General features: G+C 51.7%; 1 protein-coding gene across 38 annotated transcripts in view; it reads left to right on the top strand.

Annotated features, from left to right (window-relative positions):
• The window catches only part of mapre3b (microtubule-associated protein, RP/EB family, member 3b), a 56,614-nt gene that overhangs the window by 7,311 nt on the left and 21,548 nt on the right, over positions 1-27,755 (top strand). For all 38 annotated transcript variants that reach the window (XM_052507901.1, XM_052507881.1, XM_052507911.1 and 35 more), the window contains 2 exons: positions 5,287-5,411; positions 5,749-5,894. In XM_052507901.1, coding sequence (XP_052363861.1) covers positions 5,291-5,411; positions 5,749-5,894 — 267 coding nt within the window. In that variant the 5' untranslated portion in view covers positions 5,287-5,290. The remainder of the gene's footprint in view (positions 1-5,286; positions 5,412-5,748; positions 5,895-27,755) is intronic.

The raw sequence follows: 27,755 nt of genomic DNA, 5'->3' as shown, positions 1-27,755 counted from the left end.
AATACAGACGTGTCAAACTTGTAGCATCATACCCAGCCCAAAACCCAAAACAGACAGGTCACTGGCTTCCTCCCTCGAGGCTGTCTAATCGGTGATCAGATCTACCACCATACTGTCTTGATGGTGTTGGAGTCGTGCCTGCCCACACAATCATGGGTGAACAGGGAGTACAGGAGGGGACCAAGCATGCACCCCTTAGGAGCCCCCGTCAGGAAATCCAGGATCCAGTCGCAGGGAGGGAGGTGTTCAGTCCCAGGATCCTTAGCTTAGTGATGAGCTTTGAGGGCACGATGGTGTTGAACGCTGAGCTGTCGTCAGAAAAACATTCTCATGTAGTTGTTTCTTTTGTCCAATCAATCAATCAAATTTTATTTATATAGCCCTTCGTACATCAGCTGATATCTCAAAGTGCTGTACAGAAACCCAGCCTAAAACCCCAAACAGCAAGCAATGCAGGTGTAGAAGCACGATGGCTAGGAAAAACTCCCTAGAAAGGCCAAAACCTAGGAAGAAACCTAGAGATGAACCAGGCTATGTGGGGTGGCCAGTCCTCTTCTGGCTGTGCCGGGTGGAGATTATAACAGAACATGGCCAAGATGTTCAAATGTTCATAAATGACCAGCATGGTTGAATAATAACAAGGCAGAACAGTTGAAACTGGAGCAGCAGCACAGTCAGGTGGACTGGGGACAACAAGGAGTCATCATGTCAGGTCGTCCTGGGGCACGGTCCTTGGGCTCAGGTCCTCCGAGAGAGAGAGAGAAAGAAAGAGAGAATTAGAGAGAGCATATGTGGGGTGGCCAGTCCTCTTCTGGCTGTGCCGGGTGGAGATTATAACAGAACATGGCCAAGATGTTCAAATGTTCATAAATGACCAGCATGGTCAAATAATAGTAAGGCAGAACAGTTGAAACTGGAGCAGCAGCATGGCCAGGTGGACTGGGGACAGCAAGGAGTCATCATGTCAGGTAGTCCTGGGGCATGGTCCTAGGGCTCAGGTCAGTTGAAACTGGAGCAGCAGCATGGCCAGGTGGACTGGGGACAGCGAGGAGCCATCATGTCAGGTAGTCCTGGGGCATGGTCCTAGGGCTCAGGTCCTCCGAGAGAGAGAAAGAAAGAAGGAGAGAATTAGAGAACGCACACTTAGATTCACACAGGACACCGAATAGGACAGGAGAAGTACTCCAGATATAACAAACTGAACCTAGCCCCCCGACACAAACTACTGCAGCATAAATACTGGAGGCTGAGACAGGAGGGTTCAGGAGACACTGTGGCCCCATCCGAGGACACCCCCGGACAGGGCCAAAGAGGAAGGATATAACCCCACCCACTTTGCCAAAGCACAGCCCCCACACCACTAGAGGGATATCTTCAACCACCAACTTACCATCCTGAGACAAGGCTGAGTATAGCCCACAAAGATCTCCGCCACGGCACAACCCAAGGGGGGCGCCAACCCAGACAGGATGACCACAACAGTGAATCAACCCACTCAGGTGACGCACCCCCTGCAGGGACGGAGAGTGCAGTGTAATAGAGGTTGTGCCATCTGTTGGGACGGTTTTGTATTGGACTGGGTCCAGGGTGTCTGGGATGATGGTGTTGATGTGAACCTTGACCAGCCTTTCAAAGCATTTCATGGCTACAGATGTGAGCGATAGAGGTCGACCGATTATGATTTTTCAACGCCGATACCGATTATTGGGGGACCAAAAAACTGCTACCAATTAATCGGCCAATTTTTTATTTTATTTATTTGTAATAATGATAATTACAACAATACTGAATGAACACTTATTTTAACTTCATATAATACATCAATAAAATCAATTTAACCTAAAATAAATAATTAAACATGTTCAATTTGGTTTAAATAATACAAAAACAAAGTGTTAGAAGAAAGTAAAAGTGCAATATGTGCCATGTCAGAAAGCTAACGTTTCAGTTCCTTGCTCAGAACATATGAAAGCTGGTGGTTCCTTTTAACGGGTCTTCAATATTCCCAGGTAAGAAGTTTTAGGTTGTAGTTATTATAAGACTATTTCCCTCTATACCATTTGTATTTCATTAACCTTTGACTATTGGATGTTCTTATAGGCACTTTAGTATTGCCAGTGTAACAGTATAGCTTCCGTCCCTCTCCTCGCTCCTCCCTGGGCTCGAACCAGCAACACAACGACAACAGCCACCACATCGAAGCAGCGTTACCCATGCAGAGCAAGGGAAACAACCACCCCAAGGCTCAGGGCGAGTGAAGTTTGAAACGCTATTAGCGCGCACTAACTAGCCAGCCATTTCACTTCGGTCACACCAGCCTCATCTCGGGAGTTGATAGGCTTGAAGTCAAACAGCGCAATGCTTGACGCACAACGAAGAGCTGCTGGCAAAACCCACGAAAGTGCTGTTTGAATGAATGTTTACGCTCCTGCTTCTGCCTACCACCGCTCAGTCAGATACTTAGACACTTGTATGCTCAGTCAGATTATATGTAACACAGGACACGCTAGATAACTTAATATAACCTGCTGCCAACACACTGACTCAACTCCAGCCACTTTAATAATGGGAATTGATGTAAAATATATCACTAGCCACTTTAAACAATGCTACTTAATATAATGTTTACATACCCTACATTATTTATCTCATATGTATACGTATATACTGTACTCTATATCATCTACTGCATCTTTATGTAATACATGTATCACTAGCCACTTTAAACTATGCCACTTTGTTTACATACTCATCTCATATGTATATACTGTACTCAATACCATCTACTGCATCTTGCCTATGCCGCTCTGTACCATCACTCATTCATATATCTTTATGTACATATTCTTTATCCCTTTACACTTATGTGTATAAGGTAGTAGTTTTGGGAATTGTTAGCTAGATTACTCGTTGGTTATTACTGCATTGTCGGAACTAGAAGCACAAGCATTTCGCTACATCCGCATTAACATCTGCTAACCATGTGTATGTGACAAATACAATGTGATTTGATTTGATAATATCATCAACCATGTGTCGTTTTTATTTGTATTGTTTGACCTTTATTTAACCAGGCGAGTCAGTTAAGAACAAATTCTTATTTTCAATGACGGCCTAGGAACAGTGGGTTAACTGCCTTGTTCAGGGGCAGAACGACAGATTTGTACCTCTAGTGAGCGATACGGGGAGATAGTAATTTAGGCAGGTTACCTTGGCTTTCTTGGGCACAGGGACTATGGTGGTATGCTTGAAACATGTAGGTATTACAGACGGGGTCCAAGAGAGATTGAAAATGTCAGTGAAGACACACTTGCCAGCTGGTCAGCGCATGCATATGCGTCCTGGTAATCCATCTGGCCCTGTGGCCTTGTGAATGTTAACCTGCTTGTTAACCACACAGTTGTCCGTAACAGCTGGTGCTCTAATGCATGGTTCATTTTTGCTTGCCTTGAAGCAAAGAAGGCATTTAGCTGGGTCACTTATTTAGAAGTACAGTCCTAACATTCTTACTGACTAGAGGTATCACTGATCTACCTCTATAGACTGACTAGAGGTATCACTGATCTACCTCCCTATAGACTGACTAGAGGTATCACTGATCTACCTCCCTATAGACTGACTAGAGGTATCACTAATCTACCTCCCTATAGACTGACTAGAGGTATCACTGATCTACCTCCCTATAGACTGACTAGAGGTATCACTGATCTACCTCCCTATAGACTGACTAGAGGTGTCACTGATCTACCTCCCTATAGACTGACGAGAGGTATCACTGATCTACCTCCCTATAGACTGACTGACTAGAGGTATCACTGATCTACCTCCCTATAGACTGACTAGAGGTATCACTGATCTACCTCCCTGTAGACTGACTAGAGGTATCACTGATCTACCTCCCTATAGACTGACTAGAGGTATCACTGATCTACCTCCCTATAGACTGACTAGAGGTATCACTGATCTACCTCCCTATAGACTGACTAGAGGTGTCACTGATCTACCTCCCTATAGACTGACTAGAGGTGTCACTGATCTACCTCCCAAAGACTGACTAGAGGTATCACTGATCTACCTCCCTATAGACTGACTAGAGGTGTCACTGATCTACCTCCCTATAGACTGACTGACTAGAGGTATCACTGATCTACCTCCCTATAGACTGACTGACTAGAGGTATCACTGATCTACCTCCCTATAGACTGACGAGAGGTATCACTGATCTACCTCCCTATAGACTGACTAGAGGCGTCACTGATCTACCTCCCTATAGACTGACTAGAGGCGTCACTGATCTACCTCTATAGACTGACTAGAGGTGTCACTGATCTACCTCCCTATAGACTGACTAGAGGTGTCACTAATCTACCTCCCTGTAGACTGACTAGAGGCGTCACTGATCTACCTCCCTATAGACTGACTAGAGGTGTCACTGATCTACCTCCCTATAGACTGACTAGAGGTGTCACTAATCTACCTCCCTGTAGACTGACTAGAGGCGTCACTGATCTACCTCCCTATAGACTGACTAGAGGTGTCACTAATCTACCTCCCTATAGACTGACTAGAGGTGTCACTAATCTACCTCCCTGTAGACTGACTAGAGGTATCACTGATCTACCTCCCTATAGACTGACTAGGGGTATCACTGATCTACCTCTATAGACTGACTAGAGGCGTCACTGATCTACCTCTATAGACTGACTAGAGGTGTCACTGATCTACCTCCCTATAGACTGACTAGGGGTATCACTGATCTACCTCTATAGACTGACTAGAGGCGTCACTGATCTACCTCCCTATAGACTGACTAGGGGTATCACTAATCTACCTCCCTATAGACTGACTAGAGGTGTCACTGATCTACCTCTATAGACTGACTAGAGGTATCACTGATCTACCTCTATAGACTGACTAGAGGCGTCACTAATCTACCTCCCTATAGACTGACTAGAGGTGTCACTAATCTACCTCCCTGTAGACTGACTAGAGGTGTCACTAATCTACCTCCCTGTAGACTGACTAGAGGTATCACTGATCTACCTCCCTATAGACTGACTAGAGGTATCACTGATCTACCTCCCTATAGACTGACTAGAGGTATCACTGATCTACCTCCCTGTAGACTGACTAGAGGCGTCACTAATCTACCTCCCTATAGACTGACTAGAGGTGTCACTGATCTACCTCTATAGACTGACTAGAGGTGTCACTAATCTACCTCCCTGTAGACTGACTAGAGGCGTATACGTTGTAATTATATAATGTAAAACGTGTGTGTTGCAGGTTGATGGCGGTGAATGTGTTCTCCATCTCTTCGGCTCTGGAGAACCTGAGTCGTCATGAGATGCTGTCCTGGGTCAACGACTCACTACGGCTCACTTACACCAAGGTAGAACAACTGTGTTCAGGTAACACGCACATTTAATTTCATATATTCATTAACAATAAATGCTAACTTATAAATGCCTCATGTTGATACAACTGTATAAAGTAATCACTAGTCCTAATAATTGATATGCTAACTTGTAAATGCCTCATGTTGATACAACTGTATAAAGTAATCACTAGTCCTAATAATTGATATGCTAACTTGTAAATGCTTCATATTGATACAACTGTATAAAGTAATCACTAGTCCTAATTAATGATATGCTAACTTGTAAATGCTGTGTGTTGATACAACTGTATAAAGTAATCACTAGTCCTAATGAATGATATGCTAACTTGTAAATGCTGTGTGTGTAGGTGCAGCGTATTGTCAGTTCATGGACATGTTGTTCCCTGGCTGTGTCCTGCTGAAGAAGGTGAAGTTCGCAGCCCGGCTGGAACATGAGTTCATCAACAACTTCAAGGTCCTACAGGCCTCCTTCAAGAGAATGGGTGTAGACAAGGTACACTAACACCCCCCCAGCTCCATGGGCCACTAGTCTGTCCTCCTCCATTCTCCTCAGCCATTACCACTAGTCTGTCCTCCTCCATTCTCCTCAGCCATTACCACTAGTCTGTCCTCCTCCATTCTGCCCAGCCATTACCACTAGTCTGTCCTCCTCCATTCTCCTCAGCCATTCACCACTAGCCTGTCCTCCTCCATTCTACCCAGCCATTACCACTAGTCTGTCCTCCTCCATTCACCACTTGTCTGTCCTCCTCCATTCTACCCAGGCATCACCACTAGTCTGTCCTCCTCCATTCTCCTCAGCCATTACCACTAGTCTGTCCTCCTCCATTCTGCCCAGCCATTACCACTAGTCTGTCCTCCTCCATTCTACCCAGCCATTACCACTAGTCTGTCCTCCTCCATTCACCACTTGTCTGTCCTCCTCCATTCTACCCAGCCATTACCACTAGTCTGTCCTCCTCCATTCACCACTAGTCTGTCCTCCTCCATTCTCCTCAGCCATTACCACTAGTCTGTCCTCCTCCATTCTCCTCAGCCATTACCACTAGTCTGTCCTCCTCCATTCTACCCCAGCCATTACCACTAGTCTGTCCTCCTCCATTCTCCCAGCCATTACCACTAGTCTGTCCTCCTCCATTCTACCCAGCCATTACCACTAGTCTGTCCTCCTCCATTCTACCCAGCCATTACCACTAGTCTGTCCTCCTCCATTCACCACTTGTCTGTCCTCCTCCATTCTACCCAGCCATTACCACTAGTCTGTCCTCCTCCATTCTCCTCAGCCATTACCACTAGTCTGTCCTCCTCCATTCTACCCAGCCAATCCAGCTGTCATTCTCCCACTAGTCTGTCCTCCTCCATTCTACCAATCACCACTAGTCTGTCCTCCTCCATTCTACCCAGCCATTCCACTAGCCTGTCCTCCTTCATTCTACCCCAGGCATCACCACTAGCCTGTCCTCCTTCATTCTACCCAGCCATTACCACTAGTCTGTCCTCCTCCATTCTCCTCAGCCATTACCACTAGTCTGTCCTCCTCCATTCTACCCAGCCAATCACCACTAGTCTGTCCTCCTCCATTCTACCCAGCCAATCACCACTAGTCTGTCCTCCTCCATTCTACCCAGCCAATCACCACTAGTCTGTCCTCCTCCATTCTACCCAGCCAATCACCACTAGTCTGTCCTCCTCCATTCTACCCAGCCATCACCACTAGTCTGTCCTCCTCCATTCTACCCAGCCATTACCACTAGTCTGTCCTCCTCCATTCTACCCAGCCATCACCACTAGTCTGTCCTCCTCCATTCTACCCCAGGCATCACCACTAGTCTGTCCTCCTCCATCTACCCAGCCATCACCACTAGTCTGTCCTCCTCCATTCTACCCCAGGCATCACCACTAGTCTGTCCTCCTCCATTCTACCCCAGGCATCACCACTAGTCTGTCCTCCTCCATTCTACCCAGCCATCACCACTAGTCTGTCCTCCTCCAGTCTACCCAGCCATCACCACTAGTCTGTCCTCCTCCATTCTACCCCAGCCAATCACCACTAGTCTGTCCTCCTCCATTCTACCCAGGCATCACCACTAGTCTGTCCTCCTCCATTCTACCCAGGCATCACCACTAGTCTGTCCTCCTCCATTCTACCCCAGCCAATCACCACTAGTCTGTCCTCCTCCATTCTACCCAGCCAATCACCACTAGTCTGTCCTCCTCCATTCTACCCAGCCATCACCACTAGTCTGTCCTCCTCCATTCTACCCAGCCAATCACCACTAGTCTGTCCTCCTCCATTCTACCCAGCCATCACCACTAGTCTGTCCTCCTCCATTCTACCCAGCCATCACCACTAGTCTGTCCTCCTCCATTCTACCCAGCCATCACCACTAGTCTGTCCTCCTCCATTCTACCCCAGCCATCACCACTAGTCTGTCCTCCTCCATTCTACCCAGCCATCACCACTAGTCTGTCCTCCTCCATTCTACCCAGCCATCACCACTAGTCTGTCCTCCTCCATTCTACCCCAGGCATCACCACTAGTCTGTCCTCCTCCATTCTACCCAGCCATCACCACTAGTCTGTCCTCCTCCATTCTACCCAGCCATCACCACTAGTCTGTCCTCCTCCATTCTACCCAGCCATCACCACTAGTCTGTCCTCCTCCATTCTACCCAGCCATCACCACTAGTCTGTCCTCCTCCATTCTACCCAGCCAATCACCACTAGTCTGTCCTCCTCCATTCTACCCAGCCATCACCACTAGTCTGTCCTCCTCCATTCTACCCAGCCATCACCACTAGTCTGTCCTCCTCCATTCTACCCAGCCATCACCACTAGTCTGTCCTCCTCCATTCTACCCAGCCATCACCACTAGTCTGTCCTCCTCCATTCTACCCAGCCATTACCACTAGTCTGTCCTCCTCCATTCTACCCCAGCCATCACCACTAGTCTGTCCTCCTCCATTCTACCCAGCCATCACCACTAGTCTGTCCTCCTCCATTCTACCCAGCCAATCACCACTAGTCTGTCCTCCTCCATTCTACCCAGCCAATCACCACTAGTCTGTCCTCCTCCATTCTACCCAGCCATTACCACTAGTCTGTCCTCCTCCATTCTACCCCAGCCATTCACCACTAGTCTGTCCTCCTCCATTCTACCCAGCCATTACCACTAGTCTGTCCTCCTCCATTCTACCCCAGCCATTACCACTAGTCTGTCCTCCTCCATTCTACCCAGCCAATCACCACTAGTCTGTCCTCCTCCATTCTACCCAGCCAATCACCACTAGTCTGTCCTCCTCCATTCTACCCAGCCATTACCACTAGTCTGTCCTCCTCCATTCTACCCAGCCATTACCACTAGTCTGTCCTCCTCCATTCTACCCCAGCCATTACCACTAGTCTGTCCTCTTCCATTCTACCCAGCCAATCACCACTAGTCTGTCCTCCTCCATTCTACCCAGCCATCACCACTAGTCTGTCCTCCTCCATTCTACCCAGCCATCACCACTAGTCTGTCCTCCTCCATTCTACCCAGCCATCACCACTAGTCTGTCCTCCTCCATTCTACCCAGCCATCACCACTAGTCTGTCCTCCTCCATTCTACCCAGCCAATCACCACTAGTCTGTCCTCCTCCATTCTACCCAGCCATCACCACTAGTCTGTCCTCCTCCATTCTACCCCAGCCATCACCACTAGTCTGTCCTCCTCCATTCTACCCAGCCATCACCACTAGTCTGTCCTCCTCCATTCTACCCCAGCCATCACCACTAGTCTGTCCTCCTCCATTCTACCCAGCCATCACCACTAGTCTGTCCTCCTCCATTCTACCCCAGCCATCACCACTAGTCTGTCCTCCTCCATTCTACCCAGCCATCACCACTAGTCTGTCCCTCCATTCTACCCAGCCAATCACCACTAGTCTGTCCTCCTCCATTCTACCCCAGCCAATCACCACTAGTCTGTCCTCCTCCATTCTACCCCAGGCATCACCACTAGTCTGTCCTCCTCCATTCTACCCAGCCATCACCACTAGTCTGTCCTCCTCCATTCTACCCCAGCCAATCACCACTAGTCTGTCCTCCTCCATTCTACCCAGCCAATCACCACTAGTCTGTCCTCCTCCATTCTACCCAGCCAATCACCACTAGTCTGTCCTCCTCCATTCTACCCAGCCAATCACCACTAGTCTGTCCTCCTCCATTCTACCCAGCCATCACCACTAGTCTGTCCTCCTCCATTCTACCCCAGGCATCACCACTAGTCTGTCCTCCTCCAGTCTACCCAGCCATCACCACTAGTCTGTCCTCCTCCATTCTACCCCAGCCAATCACCACTAGTCTGTCCTCCTCCATTCTACCCCAGGCATCACCACTAGTCTGTCCTCCTCCATTCTACCCAGCCATCACCACTAGTCTGTCCTCCTCCATTCTACCCAGCCAATCACCACTAGTCTGTCCTCCTCCATTCTACCCAGCCATCACCACTAGTCTGTCCTCCTCCATTCTACCCAGCCAATCACCACTAGTCTGTCCTCCTCCACCACTTCTGTCCTCCTACCCAGCCATCACCACTAGTCTGTCCTCCTCCATTCTACCCAGCCATCACCACTAGTCTGTCCTCCTCCATTCTACTAGCCATCACCACTAGTCTGTCCTCCTCCATTCTACCTCAGCCATCACCACTAGTCTGTCCTCCTCCATTCTACCCAGCCATCACCACTAGTCTGTCCTCCTCCATTCTACCCAGCCATCACCACTAGTCTGTCCTCCTCCATTCTACCCAGCCATCACCACTAGTCTGTCCTCCTCCATTCTACCCAGCCATCACCACTAGTCTGTCCTCCTCCATTCTACCCAGCCATTCTACTGTCCTCCTCCATTCCATTCACCACTAGTCTGTCCTCCTCCATTCTACCCCAGCCATCACCACTAGTCTGTCCTCCTCCATTCTACCCAGCCATCACCACTAGTCTGTCCTCCTCCATTCTACCCCAGCCATCACCACTAGTCTGTCCTCCTCCCCCATTCTACCCCTCCATTCATCACCACTAGTCTGTCCTCCTCCATTCTACCCAGCCATCACCACTAGTCTGTCCTCCTCCATTCTACCCAGCCATCACCACTAGTCTGTCCTCCTCCATTCTACCCAGCCATCACCACTAGTCTGTCCTCCTCCATTCTACCTCAGCCATCACCACTAGTCTGTCCTCCTCCATTCTACCCCAGCCATCACCACTAGTCTGTCCTCCTCTACCCAGCCATCACCACTAGTCTGTCCTCCTCCATTCTCCCAGCCATCACCACTAGTCTGTCCTCCTCCATTCTACCCCAGCCATCACCACTAGTCTGTCCTCCTCCATTCTACCCAGCCAATCACCACTAGTCTGTCCTCCTCCATTCTACCCAGCCATCACCACTAGTCTGTCCTCCTCCATTCTACCCAGCCATCACCACTAGTCTGTCCTCCTCCATTCTACCCAGCCATCACCACTAGTCTGTCCTCCTCCATTCTACCCAGCCATCACCACTAGTCTGTCCTCCTCCATTCTACCCAGCCATCACCACTAGTCTGTCCTCCATTCCATTCCACTACTACCCAGCCATCACCACTAGTCTGTCCTCCTCCATTCTACCCCACATCACCACTAGTCTGTCCTCCTCCATTCTACCCAGCCATCACCACTAGTCTGTCCTCCTCCATTCTACCCAGCCATCACCACTAGTCTGTCCTCCTCCATTCTACTGTCCCATTCTAGCCATCACCACTAGTCTGTCCTCCTCCATTCTACCCAGCCATCACCACTAGTCTGTCCTCCTCCATTCTACCCAGCCATCACCACTAGTCTGTCCTCCTCCATTCTACCCAGCCATCACCACTAGTCTGTCCTCCTCCATTCTACCCAGCCATCACCACTAGTCTGTCCTCCTCCATTCTACCCAGCTCACCACTAGTCTGTCCTCCTCCATTCTACCCAGCCATCACCACTAGTCTGTCCTCCTCCATTCTACCCTCCATTCCATCACCACTAGTCTGTCCTCCTCCATTCTACCCCAGCCATCACCACTAGTCTGTCCTCCTCCATTCTACCCCAGCAATCACCACTAGTCTGTCCTCCTCCATTCTACCCAGCCATCACCACTAGTCTGTCCTCCTCCATTCTACCCAGCCATCACCACTAGTCTGTCCTCCTCCATTCTACCCAGCCATCACCACTAGTCTGTCCTCCTCCATTCTACCCAGCCATTACCACTAGTCTGTCCTCCTCCATTCTACCCAGCCATCACCACTAGTCTGTCCTCCTCCATTCTACCCCTCCAGCCATCACCACCACTAGTCTGTCCTCCTCCATTCTACCCCAGCCATCACCACTAGTCTGTCCTCCTCCATTCTACCCCAGCCAATCACCACTAGTCTGTCCTCCTCCATTCTACCCAGCCAATCACCACTAGTCTGTCCTCCTCCATTCTACCCAGCCAATCACCACTAGTCTGTCCTCCTCCATTCTACCCAGCCATCACCACTAGTCTGTCCTCCTCCATTCTACCCCAGGCATCACCACTAGTCTGTCCTCCTCCATTCTACCCCAGCCAATCACCACTCGTCTGTCCTCCTCCATTCTACCCAGCCATCACCACTAGTCTGTCCTCCTCCATTCTACCCAGCTCAATCACCACTAGTCTGTCCTCCTCCATTCTACCCCAGCCATCACCACTAGTCTGTCCTCCTCCATTCTGTCCTCAGCTATCACCACTAGTCTGTCCTCCTCCATTCTACCCAGCCATCACCACTAGTCTGTCCTCCTCCATTCTACCCAGCCATCACCACTAGTCTGTCCTCCTCCATTCTACCCAGCCAATCACCACTAGTCTGTCCTCCTCCATTCTACCCAGCCATCACCACTAGTCTGTCCTCCTCCATTCTACCCAGCCATTACCACTAGTCTGTCCTCCTCCATTCTACCCAGCCATCACCACTAGTCTGTCCTCCTCCATTCTACCCAGCCATCACACTAGTCTGTCCTCCTCCATTCTACCCAGCCATTACCACTAGTCTGTCCTCCTCCATTCTACCCAGCCATTACCACTAGTCTGTCCTCCTCCATTCTACCCAGCCATCACCACTAGTCTGTCCTCCTCCATTCTACCCAGCCATCACCACTAGTCTGTCCTCCTCCATTCTACCCAGCCATTACCACTAGTCTGTCCTCCTCCATTCTACCCAGCCATTCACCACTAGTCTGTCCTCCTCCATTCTACCCAGCCAATCACCACTAGTCTGTCCTCCTCCATTCTACCCAGCCATCACCACTAGTCTGTCCTCCTCCATTCTACCCAGCCATCACCACTAGTCTGTCCTCCTCCATTCTACCCAGCCATTCACCACTAGTCTGTCCTCCTCCATTCTACCCAGCCAATCACCACTGGTCTGTCCTCCTCCATTCTACCCAGCCATCACCACTAGTCTGTCCTCCTCCATTCTACCCAGCCATCACCACTAGTCTGTCCTCCTCCATTCTACCCAGCCATCACCACTAGTCTGTCCTCCTCCATTCTACCCAGCCATCACCACTAGTCTGTCCTCCTCCATTCTACCCAGCCATCACCACTAGTCTGTCCTCCTCCATTCTACCCAGCCATCACCACTAGTCTGTCCTCCCATTCTACAGCCATCACCACTAGTCTGTCCTCCTCCACTACCCAGCCATCACCACTAGTCTGTCCTCCTCCATTCTACCCCAGCCATCACCACTAGTCTGTCCTCCTCCATTCTACCCAGCCATCACCACTAGTCTGTCCTCCTCCATTCTACCCAGCCATCACCACTAGTCTGTCCTCCTCCATTCTACCAGCCATCACCACTAGTCTGTCCTCCTCCATTCTACCCAGCCAATCACCACTAGTCTGTCCTCCTCCATTCTACCCAGCCATCACCACTACTGTCCTCATTCTAGTCTCTGTCCTCCTCCATTCTACCCAGCCATCACCACTAGTCTGTCCTCCTCCATTCTACCCCAGGCATCACCACTAGTCTGTCCTCCTCCATTCTACCCAGCCATCACCACTAGTCTGTCCTCCTCCATTCTACCCAGCCAATCACCACTAGTCTGTCCTCCTCCATCCATTCACCACTAGTCTGTCCTCCTCCATTCTACCCAGCCATCACCACTAGTCTGTCCTCCTCCATTCTACCCAGCCAATCACCACTAGTCTGTCCTCCTCCATTCTACCCAGCCATCACCACTAGTCTGTCCTCCTCCATTCTACCCAGCCATCACCACTAGTCTGTCCTCCTCCATTCTACCCAGCCATTACCACTAGTCTGTCCTCCTCCATTCTACCCAGCCATCACCACTAGTCTGTCCTCCTCCATTCTACCCAGCCATTACCACTAGTCTGTCCTCCTCCATTCTACCCAGCCATCACCACTAGTCTGTCCTCCTCCATTCTACCCAGCCATCACCACTAGTCTGTCCTCCTCCATTCTACCCAGCCATCACCACTAGTCTGTCCTCCTCCATTCTACCCAGCCAATCACCACTAGTCTGTCCTCCTCCATTCTACCCAGCCAATCACCACTAGTCTGTCCTCCTCCATTCTACCCAGCCATCACCACTAGTCTGTCCTCCTCCATTCTACCCAGCCAATCACCACTAGTCTGTCCTCCTCCATTCTACCCAGCCATCACCACTAGTCTGTCCTCCTCCATTCTACCCAGCCATCACCACTAGTCTGTCCTCCTCCATTCTACCCCAGGCATCACCACTAGTCTGTCCTCCTCCAGTCTACCCAGCCATCACCACTAGTCTGTCCTCCTCCATTCTACCCCAGGCATCACCACTAGTCTGTCCTCCTCCATTCTACCCAGCCATTACCACTAGTCTGTCCTCCTCCATTCTACCCAGCCATCACCACTAGTCTGTCCTCCTCCATTCTACCCAGCCATCACCACTAGTCTGTCCTCCTCCATTCTACCCAGCCATCACCACTAGTCTGTCCTCCTCCATTCTACCCAGGCATCACCACTAGTCTGTCCTCCTCCATTCTACCCAGCCATCACCACTAGTCTGTCCTCCTCCATTCTCTGTCCTCACCACTAGTCTGTCCTCCTCCATTCTACCCAGCCAATCACCACTAGTCTGTCCTCCTCCATTCTACCCAGCCAATCACCACTAGTCTGTCCTCCTCCATTCTACCCAGCCAATCACCACTAGTCTGTCCTCCTCCATTCTACCCAGCCATCACCACTAGTCTGTCCTCCTCCATTCTACCCAGCCATCACCACTAGTCTGTCCTCCTCCATTCTACCCAGCCAATCACCACTAGTCTGTCCTCCTCCATAGTCTGTCCTCCTCCATTCTACCCAGCCATCACCACTAGTCTGTCCTCCTCCATCCTCCTCCTCCATTCTACCCAGCCATCACCACTAGTCTGTCCTCCTCCATTCTACCCAGGCATCACCACTAGTCTGTCCTCCTCCATTCTACCCAGCCATCACCACTAGTCTGTCCTCCTCCATTCTACCCCAGCCATCACCACTAGTCTGTCCTCCTCCATTCTACCCAGCCATCACCACTAGTCTGTCCTCCTCCATTCTACCCAGCCATCACCACTAGTCTGTCCTCCTCCATTCTACCCAGCCATCACCACTAGTCTGTCCTCCTCCATTCTACCCCAGCCAATCACCACTAGTCTGTCCTCCTCCATTCTACCCAGCCATTAGTCTGTCCTCCTCCATTCTACCCCAGCCAATCACCACTCGTCTCTCCTCCTCCATTCTACCCAGCCATTACCACTAGTCTGTCCTCCTCCATTCACCACTTGTCTGTCCTCCTCCATTCTACCCCAGCCATCACCACGAGTCTGTCCTCCTCCATTCACCACTTGTCTGTCCTCCTCCATTCTACCCCAGCCATCACCACTTGTCTGTCCTCCTCCATTCTACCCCAGCCATCACCACTTGTCTGTCCTCCTCCATTCTACCCAGCCATCACCACTAGTCTGTCCTCCTCCATTCTACCCCAGCCAATCACCACTCGTCTGTCCTCCTCCATTCTACCCAGCCATTACCACTAGTCTGTCCTCCTCCATTCTAGTCTGTCCTCCTCCAGCTATCACCACTAGTCTGTCCTCCTCCATTCTACCCAGCCATCACCACTAGTCTGTCCTCCTCCATTCTACCCAGCCATCACCACTAGTCTGTCCTCCTCCATTCTACCCAGCCATCACCACTAGTCTGTCCTCCTCCATTCTACTCCCATTCTGTCTCCTCCATTCTACCCAGCCATTCACCACTAGTCTGTCCTCCTCCATTCTACCCCAGCCATCACCACTAGTCTGTCCTCCTCCATTCTACCCCAGCCATCACCACTAGTCTGTCCTCCTCCATTCTACCCAGCCATCACCACTAGTCTGTCCTCCCCCATTCTACCCAGCCATTACCACTAGTCTGTCCTCCTCCATTCTACCCAGCCATCACACTAGTCTGTCCTCCTCCATTCTACCCAGCCATTCACCACTAGTCTGTCCTCCTCCATTCTACCCAGCCACTATCTGTCCTCCTCCATTCTTCCACTAGTCTGTCCTCCTCCATTCTACCCAGCCATTACCACTAGTCTGTCCTCCTCCATTCTACCCCAGCCATTCACCACTAGTCTGTCCTCCTCCATTCTACCCAGCCATTACCACTAGTCTGTCCTCCTCCATTCTACCCAGCAGTCTGTCCTCCTCCATTCTACCAGCTAGTCTGTCCTCCTCCATTCTACCCAGCCATCACCACTAGTCTGTCCTCCTCCATTCTACCCAGCCATTACCACTAGTCTGTCCTCCTCCATTCTACCCCAGCCAATCACCACTAGTCTGTCCTCCTCCATTCTACCCAGCCATCACCACTAGTCTGTCCTCCTCCATTCTACCCAGCCATCACCACTAGTCTGTCCTCCTCCATTCCATTCTACCCAGCCATCACCACTAGTCTGTCCTCCTCCATTCTACCCAGCCACTAGTCTGTCCTCCTCCATTCTACCCAGCCAATCACCACTAGTCTGTCCTCCTCCATTCTACCCAGCCATCACCACTAGTCTGTCCTCCTCCATTCTCTACCCAGTCTGTCCTCCTCCATTCTACCCAGCCATCACCACTAGTCTGTCCTCCTCCATTCTACCCAGCCATCACCACTAGTCTGTCCTCCTCCATTCTACCCAGCCATCACCACTAGTCTGTCCTCCTCCATTCTACCCAGCCATCACCACTAGTCTGTCCTCTGTCCCCTCCATTCTGTCCTCCTCCATTCTACCCAGCCATCACCACTAGTCTGTCCTCCTCCATTCTACCCAGCCAATCACCACTAGTCTGTCCTCCTCCATTCTACCCAGCCATCACCACTAGTCTGTCCTCCTCCATTCTCACCCAGCCATCACCACTAGTCTGTCCTCCTCCATTCCAGGCATCACCACTAGTCTGTCCTCCTCCACCCCAGCCATCACCACTAGTCTGTCCTCCTCCATTCTACCCAGCCATCACCACTAGTCTGTCCTCCTCCATTCTACCCCTCCAGTCTACCCCCATCACCACTAGTCTGTCCTCCTCCATTCTACCCAGCCATCACCACTAGTCTGTCCTCCTCCATTCTACCCAGCCATCACCACTAGTCTGTCCTCCTCCATTCCCAGCCATACCCTCCTCCAGCCATTACCACTAGTCTGTCCTCCTCCATTCTACCCAGCCATCACCACTAGTCTGTCCTCCTCCATTCTACCCCAGGCATCACCACTAGTCTGTCCTCCTCCATTCTACCCAGCCAATCACCACTCGTCTCTCCTCCATTCTACCCAGCCATTACCACTAGTCTGTCCTCCTCCATTCTCCCCAGCCATTACCACTAGTCTGTCCTCCTCCATTCTACCCAGCCATTACCACTAGTCTGTCCTCCTCCATTCTACCCAGCCATTACCACTAGTCTGTCCTCCTCCATTCTACCCCAGCCATTACCACTAGTCTGTCCTCCTCCATTCTACCCAGCCATTACCACTAGTCTGTCCTCCTCCATTCTACCCAGCCATCACCACTAGTCTGTCCTCCTCCATTCTACCCCAGCCATTACCACTAGTCTGTCCTCCTCCATTCTACCCAGCCATTACCACTAGTCTGTCCTCCTCCATTCTACCCCAGCCATTACCACTAGTCTGTCCTCCTCCATTCTACCCCAGCCATCACCACTAGTCTGTCCTCCTCCATTCTACCCAGCCATTACCACTAGTCTGTCCTCCTCCATTCTACCCAGCCATTACCACTAGTCTGTCCCCATTCTACCCAGCCATCACCACTAGTCTGTCCTCCTCCATTCTACCCCAGCCATCACCACTAGTCTGTCCTCCTCCATTCTACCCAGCCAATCACCACTAGTCTGTCCTCCTCCATTCTACCCAGCCAATCACCACTAGTCTGTCCTCCTCCATTCTACCCAGCCATCACCACTAGTCTGTCCTCCTCCATTCTACCCAGCCATCACCACTAGTCTGTCCTCCTCCATTCTACCCCAGCCATCACCACTAGTCTGTCCTCCTCCATTCTACCCAGCCATCACCACTAGTCTGTCCTCCTCCATTCTACCCAGCCATCACCACTAGTCTGTCCTCCTCCATTCTACCCAGCCATCACCACTAGTCTGTCCTCCTCCATTCTACCCAGCCATCACCACTAGTCTGTCCTCCTCCATTCTACCCCAGCCATCACCACTAGTCTGTCCTCCTCCATTCTACCCCAGGCATCACCACTAGTCTGTCCTCCTCCATTCTACCCAGCCATCACCACTAGTCTGTCCTCCTCCATTCTACCCAGCCATCACCACTAGTCTGTCCTCCTCCATTCTACCCCAGGCATCACCACTAGTCTGTCCTCCTCCATTCTACCCAGCCATCACCACTAGTCTGTCCTCCTCCATTCTACCCCAGCCATCACCACTAGTCTGTCCTCCTCCATTCTACCCAGCCATCACCACTAGTCTGTCCTCCTCCATTCTACCCAGCCATCACCACTAGTCTGTCCTCCTCCATTCTACCCCAGGCATCACCACTAGTCTGTCCTCCTCCATTCTACCCAGCCATCACCACTAGTCTGTCCTCCTCCATTCTACCCAGGCATCACCACTAGTCTGTCCTCCTCCATTCTACCCCAGCCAATCACCACTAGTCTGTCCTCCATTCTACCCAGCCACTATCACCATTCTCTAGTCTGTCCTCCTCCATTCTACCCAGCCATCACCACTAGTCTGTCCTCCTCCATTCTACCCAGCCATCACCACTAGTCTGTCCTCCTCCATTCTACCCAGCCAATCACCACTAGTCTGTCCTCCTCCATTCTACCCAGCCATTACCACTAGTCTGTCCTCCTCCATTCTACCCAGCCATTACCACTAGTCTGTCCTCCTCCATTCTACCCCACTTGTCTGTCCTCCTCCATTCTACCCCAGCAATCCATCTGTCCTCCATTCTACCCAGCTGTAGTCTGTCCTCCTCCATTCTCCTCAGCCATTACCACTAGTCTGTCCTCCTCCATTCTACCCAGCCATTACCACTAGTCTGTCCTCCTCCATTCTACCCAGCCATTACCACTAGTCTGTCCTCCTCCATTCACCACTTGTCTGTCCTCCTCCATTCTACCCCAGCCATCACCACTAGTCTGTCCTCCTCCATTCTACCCAGCCATTACCACTAGTCTGTCCTCCTCCATTCTACCCCAGCCAATCACCACTAGTCTGTCCTCCTCCATTCTACCCAGCCAATCACCACTAGTCTGTCCTCCTTCATTCTACCCAGCCAATCACCACTAGTCTGTCCTCCTCCATTCTACCCAGCCATTACCACTAGTCTGTCCTCCTCCATTCTACCCAGCCATCACCACTAGTCTGTCCTCCTCCATTCTACCCCAGCCATCACCACTAGTCTGTCCTCCTCCATTCTACCCAGCCATCACCACGAGTCTGTCCTCCTCCATTCACCACTTGTCTGTCCTCCTCCATTCTCCTCAGCCATTACCACTAGTCTGTCCTCCTCCATTCTACCCAGCCATCACCACGAGTCTGTCCTCCTCCATTCACCACTAGTCTGTCCTAATATAAATAATAATATATGCCATTTAGCTTTTATCCAAAGTCTGTCTTCAGTCATGTGTGCATTTCTACCCAGTGGTCCATCACCACTAGTCTGGCGTCCTCCTCCCATTCTACCAGTGCTACAGTCTGTCCTCCTCCAGCCAGCCATCACCACTAGTCTGTCCTCCTCCATTCTAACCAGCCACTCACCACTAGTCTGTCCTCCTCCATTCTACCCAGCCATTACCACGAGTCTGTCCTCCTCCATTCTACCCCAGCCAATCACCACGAGTCTGTCCTCCTCCATTCTACCCCAGCCAATCACCACTAGTCTGTTCTCCTCCATTCTACCCAGCCATCACCACTAGTCTGTCCTCCTCCATTCTACCCAGCCATCACCACTAGTCTGTCCTCCTCCATTCTACCCAGCCAATCACCACTAGTCTGTCCTCCTCCATTCTACCCCAGCCAATCACCACTAGTCTGTTCTCCTCCATTCTACCCAGCCATCACCACTAGTCTGTCCTCCTCCATTCTACCCCAGCCAATCACCACTAGTCTGTCCTCCTCCATTCTACCCCAGCCATCACCACTAGTCTGTCCTCCTCCATTCTACCCCAGGCATCACCACTAGTCTGTCCTCCTCCATTCACCACCTGTCCTCCTCCATTCTACCCCAGCCATCACCACTAGTCTGTCCTCCTCCATTCTACCCAGCCATTCACCACTAGTCTGTCCTCCTCCATTCTACCCAGCCAATCACCACTAGTCTGTCCTCCTCCATTCTACCCAGCCATCACCACTAGTCTGTCCTCCTCCATTCTACCCAGCCATCACCACTAGTCTGTCCTCCTCCATTCTACCCAGCCAATCACCACTAGTCTGTCCTCCTCCATTCTACCCAGCCAATCACCACTAGTCTGTCCTCCTCCATTCTACCCAGCCATCACCACTAGTCTGTCCTCCTCCATTCTACCCCAGCCAATCACCACTAGTCTGTCCTCCTCCATTCTACCCCAGCCATCACCACTAGTCTGTCCTCCTCCATTCTACCCAGCCAATCACCACTAGTCTGTCCTCCTCCATTCTACCCCAGCCAATCACCACTAGTCTGTCCTCCTCCATTCTACCCAGCCAATCACCACTAGTCTGTCCTCCTCCATTCTACCCAGCCAATCACCACTAGTCTGTCCTCCTCCATTCTACCCAGCCATTACCACTAGTCTGTCCTCCTCCATTCTACCCACTAGTCTGTCATCACCACTAGTCTGTCCTCCTCCATTCTACCCAGCCAATCACCACTCGTCTCTCCTCCTCCATTCTACCCAGCCATCACCACTAGTCTGTCCTCCTCCATTCTACCCAGCCAGTCACCACTAGTCCATGTCCTCCTCCATTCTACCCAGCTGTCAATCACCACTAGTCTGTCCTCCTCCATTCTACCCCAGCCATCACCACTAGTCTGTCCTCCTCCATTCTACCCCAGCCATCACCACTAGTCTGTCCTCCTCCATTCTACCCCAGCCATTACCACTAGTCTGTCCTCCTCCATTCTACCCAGCCATTACCACTAGTCTGTCCTCCTCCATTCTACCCCAGCCATCACCACTAGTCTGTCCTCCTCCATTCTACCCCAGCCATCACCACTAGTCTGTCCTCCTCCATTCTACCCCAGCCATTACCACTAGTCTGTCCTCCTCCATTCTACCCAGCCATCACCACTAGTCTGTCCTCCTCCATTCTACCCCAGCCATCACCACTAGTCTGTCCTCCTCCATTCTACCCCAGCCATCACCACTAGTCTGTCCTCCTCCATTCTACCCAGCCATTACCACTAGTCTGCCCTCCTCCATCCACCACTAGTCTGTCCTCCTCCATTCTAACCAGCCATCACCACGAGTCTGTCCTCCTCCATTCACCACTAGTCTGTCCTCCTCCATTCTACCCAGCCATTACCACTAGTCTGTCCTCCTCCATTCACCACTAGTCTGTCCTCCTCCATTCTACCCAGCCATTACCACTAGTCTGTCCTCCTCCATTCACCACTAGTCTGTCCTCCTCCATTCTACCCAGCCATTACCACTAGTCTGTCCTCCTCCATTCTACCCAGCCATCACCACTAGTCTGTCCTCCTCCATTCTACCCAGCCATCACCACTAGTCTGTCCTCCTCCAGTCTACCCAGCCATCACCACTAGTCTGTCCTCCTCCATTCTACCCCAGCCAATCACCATTAGTCTGTCCCCCTCCATTCTACCCCAGCCAATCACCACTAGTCTGTCCTCCTCCATTCTACCCCAGGCATCACCACTAGTCTGTCCTCCTCCATTCTACCCCAGGCATCACCACTAGTCTGTCCTCCTCCATTCACCACTAGTCTGTCCTCCTCCAGTCTACCCAGCCATTACCACTAGTCTGTCCTCCTCCATTCTACCCCAGCCACTCACCACTAGTCTGTCCTCCTCCATTCTACCCCAGCCAATCACCACTAGTCTGTCCTCCTCCATTCTACCCAGCCAATCACCACTAGTCTGTCCTCCTCCATTCTACCCCAGCCAATCACCACTAGTCTGTCCTCCTCCATTCTACCCCAGCCATCACCACTAGTCTGTCCTCCTCCATTCACCACTAGTCTGTCCTCCTCCATTCTACCCAGCCATCACCACTAGTCTGTCCTCCTCCATTCTACCCCAGCCATCACCACTAGTCTGTCCTCCTCCATTCTACCCAGCCATCACCACTAGTCTGTCCTCCTCCATTCTACCCCAGGCATCACCACTAGTCTGTCCTCCTCCATTCTACCCAGCCATCACCACTAGTCTGTCCTCCTCCATTCTACCCCAGGCATCACCACTAGTCTGTCCTCCTCCATTCTACCCAGCCATCACCACTAGTCTGTCCTCCTCCATTCTACCCAGCCATCACCACTAGTCTGTCCTCCTCCATTCTACCCAGCCATCACCACTAGTCTGTCCTCCTCCATTCTACCCCAGCCATCACCACTAGTCTGTCCTCCTCCATTCTACCCCAGCCATCACCACTAGTCTGTCCTCCTCCATTCTACCCAGCCATCACCACTAGTCTGTCCTCCTCCATTCTACCCCAGCCATCACCACTAGTCTGTCCTCCTCCATTCTACCCCAGCCATCACCACTAGTCTGTCCTCCTCCATTCTACCCAGCCAATCACCACTAGTCTGTCCTCCTCCATTCTACCCCAGGCATCACCACTAGTCTGTCCTCCTCCATTCTACCCAGCCATCACCACTAGTCTGTCCTCCTCCATTCTACCCCAGCCAATCACCACTAGTCTGTCCTCCTCCATTCTACCCCAGCCATCACCACTAGTCTGTCCTCCTCCATTCTACCCAGCCATTACCACTAGTCTGTCCTCCTCCATTCTACCCAGCCATTACCACTAGTCTGTCCTCCTCCATTCTACCCAGCCATTACCACTAGTCTGTCCTCCTCCATTCTACCCCAGCCATCACCACTAGTCTGTCCTCCTCCATTCTACCCAGGCATCACCACTAGTCTGTCCTCCTCCATTCACCACTAGTCTGTCCTCCTCCATTCTACCCAGCCATTACCACTAGTCTGTCCTCCTCCATTCACCACTAGTCTGTCCTCCTCCATTCTACCCCAGCCATCACCACTAGTCTGTCCTCCTCCATTCTACCCAGCCATCACCACTAGTCTGTCCTCCTCCATTCTACCCAGCCATCACCACTAGTCTGTCCTCCTCCATTCTACCCAGCCATTACCACTAGTCTGTCCTCCTCCATTCTACCCAGCCATCACCACTAGTCTGTCCTCCTCCATTCTACCCAGCCAATCACCACTAGTCTGTCCTCCTCCATTCTACCCAGCCATCACCACTAGTCTGTCCTCCTCCATTCTACCCCAGCCAATCACCACTAGTCTGTCCCCCTCCATTCTACCCCAGCCAATCACCACTAGTCTGTCCTCCTCCATTCTACCCAGCCATCACCACTAGTCTGTCCTCCTCCATTCTACCCCAGCCATCACCACGAGTCTGTCCTCTCCTCCATTCTACCCCAGCCAATCACCACTAGTCTGTCCTCCTCCATTCTACCCAGCCATTACCACTAGTCTGTCCTCCTCCATTCTACCCAGCCAATCACCACTAGTCTGTCCTCCTCCATTCTACCCAGCCAATCACCACTAGTCTGTCCTCCTCCATTCTACCCCAGCCATCACCACTAGTCTGTCCTCCTCCATTCTACCCCAGCCATCACCACTAGTCTGTCCTCCTCCATTCTACCCAGCCATTACCACTAGTCTGTCCTCCTCCATTCTACCCCAGCCATCACCACTAGTCTGTCCTCCTCCATTCTACCCCAGCCATCACCACTAGTCTGTCCTCCTCCATTCTACCCCAGCCATCACCACTAGTCTGTCCTCCTCCATTCTACCCCAGGCATCACCACTAGTCTGTCCTCCTCCATTCTACCCCAGCCATCACCACTAGTCTGTCCTCCTCCATTCTACCCCAGCCATCACCACTAGTCTGTCCTCCTCCATTCTACCCCAGCCATCACCACTAGTCTGTCCTCCTCCATTCTACCCCAGCCATCACCACTAGTCTGTCCTCCTCCATTCTACCCAGCCACCACTCACCACTAGTCTGTCCTCCTCCATTCTACCCAGCCATCACCACTAGTCTGTCCTCCTCCATTCTACCCCAGCCATCACCACTAGTCTGTCCTCCTCCATTCTACCCAGCCATCACCACTAGTCTGTCCTCCTCCATTCTACCCCAGCCATTCACCACTAGTCTGTCCTCCTCCATTCTACCCAGCCATCACCACTAGTCTGTCCTCCTCCATTCTACCCAGCCATCACCACTAGTCTGTCCTCCTCCATTCTACCCAGCCATTACCACTAGTCTGTCCTCCTCCATTCTACCCAGCTGTCCTCCTCCATCTACCACTAGTCTGTCCTCCTCCATTCTACCCCAGCAATCACCACTAGTCTGTCCTCCTCCATTCTACCCAGCCATCACCACTAGTCTGTCCTCCTCCATTCTACCCCAGCCATCACCACTAGTCTGTCCTCCTCCATTCTACCCAGCCAATCACCACTAGTCTGTCCTCCTCCATTCTACCCCAGCCATCACCACTAGTCTGTCCTCCTCCATTCTACCCCAGCCATCACCACTAGTCTGTCCTCCTCCATTCTACCCCAGGCATCACCACTAGTCTGTCCTCCTCCATTCTACCCAGGCATCACCACTAGTCTGTCCTCCTCCATTCTACCCCAGCCATCACCACTAGTCTGTCCTCCTCCATTCTACCCCAGCCATCACCACTAGTCTGTCCTCCTCCATTCTACCCAGCCAATCACCACTAGTCTGTCCTCCTCCATTCTACCCAGCCATCACCACTAGTCTGTCCTCCTCCATTCTACCCAGCCATCACCACTAGTCTGTCCTCCTCCATTCTACCCAGCCAATCACCACTAGTCTGTCCTCCTCCATTCTACCCAGCCATCACCACTAGTCTGTCCTCCTCCATTCTACCCAGCCATTACCACTAGTCTGTCCTCCTCCATTCTACCCCAGCCATCACCACTAGTCTGTCCTCCTCCATTCTACCCAGCCATCACCACTAGTCTGTCCTCCTCCATTCTACCCCAGCCATCACCACTAGTCTGTCCTCCTCCATTCTACCCAGCCATCACCACTAGTCTGTCCTCCTCCATTCTACCCCAGCCATTCACCACTAGTCTGTCCTCCTCCATTCTACCCAGCCAATCACCACTAGTCTGTCCTCCTCCATTCTACCCAGCCATTACCACTAGTCTGTCCTCCTCCATTCTACCCCAGCCAATCACCACTAGTCTGTCCTCCTCCATTCTACCCCAGCCATCACCACTAGTCTGTCCTCCTCCATTCTACCCCAGCCATCACCACTAGTCTGTCCTCCTCCATTCTACCCAGCCATTACCACTAGTCTGTCCTCCTCCATTCTACCCCAGCCAATCACCACTAGTCTGTCCTCCTCCATTCTACCCCAGCCATCACCACTAGTCTGTCCTCCTCCATTCTACCCAGCCATCACCACTAGTCTGTCCTCCTCCATTCTACCCCAGCCATCACCACTAGTCTGTCCTCCTCCATTCTACCCAGCCATCACCACTAGTCTGTCCTCCTCCATTCTACCCCAGCCATCACCACTAGTCTGTCCTCCTCCATTCTACCCAGCCATTACCACTAGTCTGTCCTCCTCCATTCTACCCCAGCCAATCACCACTAGTCTGTCCTCCTCCATTCTACCCAGCCATCACCACTAGTCTGTCCTCCTCCATTCTACCCAGCCATCACCACTAGTCTGTCCTCCTCCATTCTACCCCAGCCATCACCACTAGTCTGTCCTCCTCCATTCTACCCCAGCCATTACCACTAGTCTGTCCTCCTCCATTCTACCCAGCCATCACCACTAGTCTGTCCTCCTCCATTCTACCCCAGGCATCACCACTAGTCTGTCCTCCTCCATTCTACCCCAGCCATTACCACTAGTCTGTCCTCCTCCATTCTACCCCAGCCATTACCACTAGTCTGTCCTCCTCCATTCTACCCAGCCATCACCACTAGTCTGTCCTCCTCCATTCTACCCCAGCCATCACCACTAGTCTGTCCTCCTCCATTCTACCCAGCCATCACCACTAGTCTGTCCTCCTCCATTCTACCCCAGCCATCACCACTAGTCTGTCCTCCTCCATTCTACCCAGCCATCACCACTAGTCTGTCCTCCTCCATTCTACCCAGCCATTCACCACTAGTCTGTCCTCCTCCATTCTACCCCAGGCATCACCACTAGTCTGTCCTCCTCCATTCTACCCCAGCCAATCACCACTCGTCTCTCCTCCATTCTACCCAGCCATTACCACTAGTCTGTCCTCCTCCATTCTACCCCAGCCATCACCACTAGTCTGTCCTCCTCCATTCTACCCAGCCATTACCACTAGTCTGTCCTCCTCCATTCTACCCCAGCCATCACCACTAGTCTGTCCTCCTCCATTCTACCCAGCCATCACCACTAGTCTGTCCTCCTCCATTCTACCCAGCCATCACCACTAGTCTGTCCTCCTCCATTCTACCCAGCCATTACCACTAGTCTGTCCTCCTCCATTCTACCCAGCCATTACCACTAGTCTGTCCTCCTCCATTCTACCCCAGCCAATCACCACTAGTCTGTCCTCCTCCATTCTACCCAGCCATTACCACTAGTCTGTCCTCCTCCATTCTACCCCAGGCATCACCACTAGTCTGTCCTCCTCCATTCTACCCAGCCAATCACCACTAGTCTGTCCTCCTCCATTCTACCCCAGCCATCACCACTAGTCTGTCCTCCTCCATTCTACCCAGCCATTACCACTAGTCTGTCCTCCTCCATTCTACCCCAGCCATCACCACTAGTCTGTCCTCCTCCATTCTACCCCAGCCATCACCACTAGTCTGTCCTCCTCCATTCTACCCAGCCATTACCACTAGTCTGTCCTCCTCCATTCTACCCAGCCATTACCACTAGTCTGTCCTCCTCCATTCTACCCCAGCCATCACCACTAGTCTGTCCTCCTCCATTCTACCCCAGCATCACCACTAGTCTGTCCTCCTCCATTCTACCCCAGGCATCACCACTAGTCTGTCCTCCTCCATTCTACCCCAGCCATCACCACTAGTCTGTCCTCCTCCATTCTACCCCAGCCATCACCACTAGTCTGTCCTCCTCCATTCTACCCAGCCATCACCACTAGTCTGTCCTCCTCCATTCTACCCCAGGCATCACCACTAGTCTGTCCTCCTCCATTCTACCCCAGCCATCACCACTAGTCTGTCCTCCTCCATTCTACCCCAGGCATCACCACTAGTCTGTCCTCCTCCATTCTACCCAGCCAATCACCACTAGTCTCTCCTCCATTCTACCCAGCCAATCACCACTAGTCTGTCCTCCTCCATTTTACCCAGCCAATCACCACTAGTCTGTCCTCCTCCATTCTACCCAGCCAATCACCACTAGTCTGTCCTCCTCCATTTTACCCAGCCAATCACCACTAGTCTGTCCTCCTCCATTCTACCCAGCCAATCACCACTAGTCTGTCCTCCTCCATTCTACCCAGCCATTACCACTAGTCTGTCCTCCTCCATTCTACCCCAGCCAATCACCACTAGTCTGTCCTCCTCCATTCTACCCAGCCAATCACCACTAGTCTGTCCTCCTCCATTTTACCCAGCCAATCA

The sequence above is a fragment of the Oncorhynchus keta genome, unplaced genomic scaffold, assembly GCF_023373465.1.
Source record: "Oncorhynchus keta strain PuntledgeMale-10-30-2019 unplaced genomic scaffold, Oket_V2 Un_contig_3299_pilon_pilon, whole genome shotgun sequence".
Taxonomy (NCBI): Eukaryota; Metazoa; Chordata; class Actinopteri; order Salmoniformes; family Salmonidae; genus Oncorhynchus; species Oncorhynchus keta.
Note: the sequence above shows the minus strand (reverse complement) of the source record. Positions and strands in the feature narration are given on the sequence as shown.